General features: G+C 51.6%; 1 protein-coding gene across 1 annotated transcript; it reads right to left on the bottom strand.

Moving 5' to 3' along the window:
* Window positions 1-331: 331 nt before the first annotated feature.
* LOC120967165 (uncharacterized) lies at window positions 332-5372 on the bottom strand. Its single transcript, XM_073502158.1, has 4 exons — window positions 5166-5372; window positions 4602-4711; window positions 1602-1892; window positions 332-1505 (listed from the first exon to the last, which is right to left on the bottom strand). Exons 1-4 carry the CDS (start codon window positions 5370-5372, stop codon window positions 332-334), a joined length of 1782 nt encoding a protein of 593 aa, XP_073358259.1.
* Between the last annotated feature and the right edge of the window lie 510 nt (window positions 5373-5882).

Here is a 5882-nt window from a genome sequence, read left to right as displayed (position 1 = left end):
GCTATTGACGATGGTTACAGGACGCTTATATATCTCCTGGAGAGACGACGAGCGGAGGAGGCGTCGGTTCCAGAGAGATGCGTCGGTTGCCGGGACATAGGCGTCCGCGCGATGCAACTGCTTGGCCGTTGGGCAAGGGGAGATTTTCCTTTTACAGAATTAATCTCAACAGTTTTTGCGTCCCTACTTCAGCTACAAATCCATTGGCTCTTTTACTAATGAGTGCTTGCAATGGGAATTGGCTGTCCTTGGGTTTGTTCTAACCCTTGGATGGTTTCATTTCTGCAGGAGCACCTCACCTGCTCCTTCGTAAGTGGTGCTGGACCAGCGTTCAAGCTGCTCTGAGGTTGACCAATGCTACATGTTTTGGACATGGTTCAACGGTATTGCACAAGGAGAAACAATCAATGAGAGTATGAGGCCCCGGCACTACTTTATGAGGCCACGGCACGGAGCTGTCTAGGTTGTAATGTGCAGATTTCGTGCTTCCATTTGGCAGATGGTAGGCCTCTATTTCTTCATCATGGACTCTCTCCTTGAGATCAAAGCTCAAGTAGATGGTATCACCGCTTATAGAGGGGAAAATCTTGGTGGAAACCGAAAAAGAGCAATGCATGCCCATGAACAATGCTCGGCCGCCCAGGCTCTTGACCGGGAATAGAGTCCCGGTGTCCAAATCCACCTTATAAACGTGATACGTCCTCCTCCTTGACCTATTCCTAAGGTACCGAATCGTGCGGTGCACCAGCATCAGTTCCCCGTCGTTATTCACCAGGTGTGCGCTATCATTTAACATCGCGGAGATTGGCTTTCGCAATCTGGCAGCCACCTCCATGCGCGGTGGCTCATCTTCACTGGTCTCTAGCAGCAAGACGCCATTTTCTGTGGTGCAATAGAAGCGGCCTGCAAACATCAAGGGTGCTGTGTGCACCGAAATCTTGTACCGGACCATTGTCCAGCGCTCGTCGCCGGGCTTGGCGATGCCTACAATGCATAGCGAGTCGAAACAAAGCACGACCGAGGAATCATCTGCGGCAATGCCGGAGCCCCACGCTCTGAGAGGAAAATCACGGTCCGGAAGGAGGTCGGAGTGGCGCTCTGGAGGCAGCAGCGTGGTTAACGGCGGGAGATCCGTGAGCTGCTGGCGCGTCAGCGGGTTGAGCAGGCGGACGTGGGTGCGCCCGTGGAGCAAGATGATGAGGCCCTCGGGGGTGACCCCGAGCTCGTCATGCTCGCGGAGCTCCAAGATTTCCGTTTCTATGCACTCGCCGGTGGAGACGTTGAGGAAGCGGCGGGCGTGGGGGGAGGCGAGCTTCTCCCGGAGCATGGCCCACCGCCTGGGGTGGAACCGGCGGTCCAGAGCGCTGTGCCCGCGCGGGTCGGTGCAGCACCGCCGCCACGGGCCGCACACGGCGCGGAATCGGACGTAGTCGGCCACGTCGTTGGCGAGGACGCGCTCGGCGATGAGCCCCGCCGGACCTTCCCCGAGACTCGCCCAGTCCCTGCTGCAAGCCGGCAAAACAACAGATCAGATCAAGATCGTACTTTCCACAGAAAGCAAGATCGTACTTTCCACAGAAAGCGAGAGGGCACACGCGCACCAGTTATGAGCATCATCGTCGGGATCATGGGGCAGCGGGTTGCGGTTAGACGCGGTACGCGCGCGCTTGGAGCCGCAGTTCGTCGTATGGGCGACGGTGCGGCAAGCATTCAGATGGCTCGGATGGGGGATTCGGGCGATGGTGGAGCAAGGATTCGTATGGCTCGGAGAGGGGATCTTGAGAGAGGAGGAGGAGGGGCGTGGCTGTTGATGGTCGAGGGTCTCCCCCGGTCGCCGCCGCCTGGGCCTCCTCCCGGCCCTCGCTCTGCCATCCGAGAGCGCGCCGCCGATTCTGTGTTCGGCTCGGCGGAGGGGGTTGGGACTGGATTCGCTCTGTGGGGGGGGGGGGGGGGGGGGGGGCTCAATTTGGATGACCTGGGCGGCACTTCGACCGGGCTTAGGCCTTGTTTGGATATGAGTTGTTCCTTTTTTAGGCAGAAGGCGAAATCACTAATTAATGAGTACTCGTTGCAAAGAACACTTCACTTTCCCAGGTCGCGACAAGTGATGCACATGCAGCGCGCCACTTGTCGCAACCTGAAAGTTTTCCTTTTTTTCGTAGATACGCTTATTCAAAACGTTTTATCTCTTAAACCGTGCGTCCAAATCTCGAACCGTTTTCACCGTTGGATTCCTCGCGTCGAGATCTTCAAAACTAGATCCCATGTTGATAGGTTTTGACGAAATTTTTTTCACGAAGAAAACCGGGCGAAAAAACCGAACCGGGAGCACGGTTTTTTCCCTTTCCGAAAGAGGCATGCCTGTGCCTCTCGCGAAATCACAACCGTGCCTCTTGTGGAAGCAAAACCGTGACTCTCGTGGAAGAAAAAAAACAGAAAACGCGTTTTTTTTCCGTTTCCGAGAGGCACGGCCGTGGCTCTCGCGAAAGCACAACCGTGCCTCTCGCGAAAGCAAAACCGTGACTCTCGCGAAAGAAAAAAAACAGAAAACGCGTATTTTTTCCCTTTTCGAGAGGCACGGCTGTGACTTTCGCGTAAGCACAACCGTGCCTCTCGCGGAAGCAAAACCGCGACTCTCACGAAAAAAAAAACAGAAAACGCGTTTTGTTTTTCCCTTTCCGAGAGGCACGGCAGTGACTCTCGCGAAAGCACAACCGTGCCTCTCGCGGAAACAAAACCGTGACTCTCGCGAAAGAAAAAAGAACAGAAAACGCATTTTTTTTTCGTTTCCGAAAGGCACGGCCGTGACTCTCGATAAAGCATAACCGTGCCTCTCGCGGAAGAAAAACCGTGACTTTCGCAAAAGGGAAAAAAAAGAAAACGCGTTTTTCCGCGCAAAAATTTTTTTTTTCGAATTTTTTTATCGAAAAGCTAAGAAAGACCGGGGGAAAACCAAAACGTCGAAAAAATCCAGAAAAAACCGTTTAAAAAGCCGAAAACGCGTACGAAAAAATAAAAAAAACAAAATCCGAAGGGAGCGTCCAGAGCCCGACACGTGGCGAATGGCTGAGAGCGCGCCAAGTGGCGCTGATCGTTGCGAGGCTCCCGAAGGAGCGCTCGTTAACTAGTTGCTCCCGGCAAAAGGGGCTTGTTTGCATACGAGCCCAAGAATCGTCGGTCTTAGCGAGAGAGCTCGTGGGCTGTCGGCCCAGTTTGAGCGCGGCTGCTCACCGATTTTCTGTTCTTATTATCTATTCATTTTCTTTAGGTTGTTCAGCCAGGTTTTTCTGAAACAGGGCAGCTTGTTTTTTGGTATCTCTATCTTTACTAGTAGTATTATTCTCTACCATTCTTCTACTCCCTCCGTTTTAAAATATAAGTCTTTTTAAAGATTTCAACAAGTGACAATATACGGAGCAAAATAAGTGAATCTATACTCTAAAATATGTCTACATACATTCGTATGTTGTAGTCCATTTAAAATGTCTAAAAAGACTTATATTTAGGAACGGAGAAAGTATTATTAAAGGGAAGCTCGTTTTATGGCCTCCACCTCTCACCTGGTTTTTTCCTCCCACGTTCCCCTCCTTCCTTTGGTTTTCTGTTTTTTTGGGTATCCCAACCGATGCTGCACAATTTCAAATTGCATAAATCGATACTTTAACAAAACGAATGAATTTTACTTACTTGGTTAATATTGGCGTCGATATCAGGTATGTCGTTAATTTAGGGATGTCACTGCACGCGTTTAGTGCTAGACATGTTCAATACCAAACACCGGAGCAGCGCAAACCGCTAGATAGACATTGCATATATATAATATAGGAAAAGTTTGTGAAATGGCAAATAAAAAAAATGTTGATGAAAATTCTGAGAATGTTTAAAAATCTTCGAAAATACTAACGCCCACACGTGTGGGCGTTTGCATCACGCCCACACGCATGGATCAACGTCCGTTTGTGTTTGCACGAATCTTGGCATGTTTTGCCAGATTTTTATGCCACGTAGGACGGGCTGGTGTGTGGGTGTTGGAGAGTCCGCCCACACGTCCGCAGCACTCGGTTTGTCAGCTGCGCTGTGTGGGTGAACTGCTTTTCGCCCACACGACATTCGTACGTTGTGGGATGGCAACTGCAGTTACACGTACGTGGTGACTAGATAAACACACATGGCAACTATGATTCGTTGCTAGACGGCAACTGCAGTTGCGCGTACGTGGCAACCAGATAAACACACATGACAACTGTGATTAACCATACATGGCAACTATGGTTGGACCACACGTGGCAACTAGGTAAACACACATGGCAACTACTGTTTGACCATATGTGGCAAGTAGTTAATCACATACGGCAACCATGGTTTGATTACACGCGGCAACTACCATAAATTAGACATGACAACTATAGTTAACCAAAACAGATAGAGTTGTCATGCTTTTACAACTACATTTGCCATCCCGGATGGCAACTAAATCGTCATCCCACGGGTACCTAACGTAGCTGCGTCAGGACGTGTGGGCATTTTTGCTTCGTGCCACACGCGCGGGGTGAAGATGAGTAGTACTTGTTGGGCATGTGGCACGAAGTAGCTGCGCCCACATGTGCGAGCAATTATAATGTTCGCCCACACAATCCATGTGGGCTGCCTCCTGCTCATGCCGACGGATGTCTAGTATGCCGCACGTGTGGGCGTTATCGGCGTCCAAAATCTTTTAGAAATGTTTCAGAATTTTAACTCAAGCATTTAATACTTGTTCACAAACATAAAAAATATTTTTTTTGAATGATCCAGCAAATTACTGGCTTGATTCAGATTTAGTAGGAAGCAACGAAAACATAACATGGTGAAGATCCGAAGATCGAGGAAAAATAAAAACAGCAACCCTAAGTGGTTGGAGAACAACACTGCACTCCACGGAGCGCAGCTACGACCCCGATGGCCACGAGCCGCTCTGACCGGATCCACCTGCAGAACGATGCCCCCAAGAGAGAAAGCGACGCCGAATAGCAGCACCACTCCTTCGCTCCACACGCGTGTCGGCAGCTGCGCCAAATCTGCGCCGTCCGCGCAGCTCCACTCCCCCTCCACCTCGCGCGCCGGCGGCCGTGCCAGATCCGCGCCGCTCGCGCCATGGCACGGCAACGCCGCGCCCCCCCGCCTACGTGCACGCCGACGACCGTGTCGCCCGCCTGCCGCCAGGAACCCGACGGCGCCTCGTCGAGATCCACATCTTCGTGGCCGAGCTGCCCCCACGCTGCGCGTGTTCCTCGCGAGACGGAGGGCCACCACGTCACGAGGGCCGCCGCCGCAGATCGACGGCCGTCCGCCCATGTGGCACCCCGGCTCAGAGCAACCGGTTTACCCTGCATTGCCAACCCAGAGGTCGAGTCTTCTGGCAATACACAACAACATGGTACAGAAACAACCACTTTATTGATGCTAGTGGATTACATAGGTCTGATATTACATCGATACACGAGGCCAAGCGGCACACACGGTGCTGCTGGACAGTATGTACATTATTTAATGAACATGACGGGGCCTCGATTGCATGAACTACGCGGCAGCGGAAGAACGACGAAGTGGAACTCCATAGCACAGGGACACCGACGTGGACACGGCCTAGACACGAGATGCGCTCCGATGCGAACCGACTTGCCTGAAAGCTGGCATAACACGCCAGGTCAGTACATTGAATGTACTTGCAAGCTCACAACAAACATAAGCACGATGACAGACAATATCATGATAATTAATCAGATTAATTCAATGCAAGAAATACTACAGATGCAATGCAAACAAAACGTGCACCGATTCACACGGACTCGCTTACCAGACGGTTACCTCGTAACCAAACGGTGACCACACCGGGGTCACAC

Source organism: Aegilops tauschii, chromosome 6, assembly GCF_002575655.3.
Source record: "Aegilops tauschii subsp. strangulata cultivar AL8/78 chromosome 6, Aet v6.0, whole genome shotgun sequence".
Classification (NCBI taxonomy): Eukaryota; Viridiplantae; Streptophyta; class Magnoliopsida; order Poales; family Poaceae; genus Aegilops; species Aegilops tauschii.
The sequence above is the reverse complement of the archived record's forward strand: the minus strand, read 5'-3'. Positions and strand labels throughout refer to the sequence as shown.

What these genes read in the sequence shown, in the direction of transcription:
- LOC120967165 (XM_073502158.1), bottom strand. Translation starts at nt 5,372, where the DNA reads ATGCAGGGTAAACCGGTTGCTCTGAGCCGGGGTGCCACATGGGCGGAC. An exon ending in ACACGGTCGTCGGCGTGCAC is followed by an intron (nt 4,712 to 5,165) that starts GTAGGCGGGGGG and finishes CATTTCTAAAAG; the next exon opens with ATTTTGGACGCCGATAACGC. An exon ending in GACGATGATGCTCATAACTG is followed by an intron (nt 1,506 to 1,601) that starts GTGCGCGTGTGC and finishes GCCGGCTTGCAG; the next exon opens with CAGGGACTGGGCGAGTCTCG.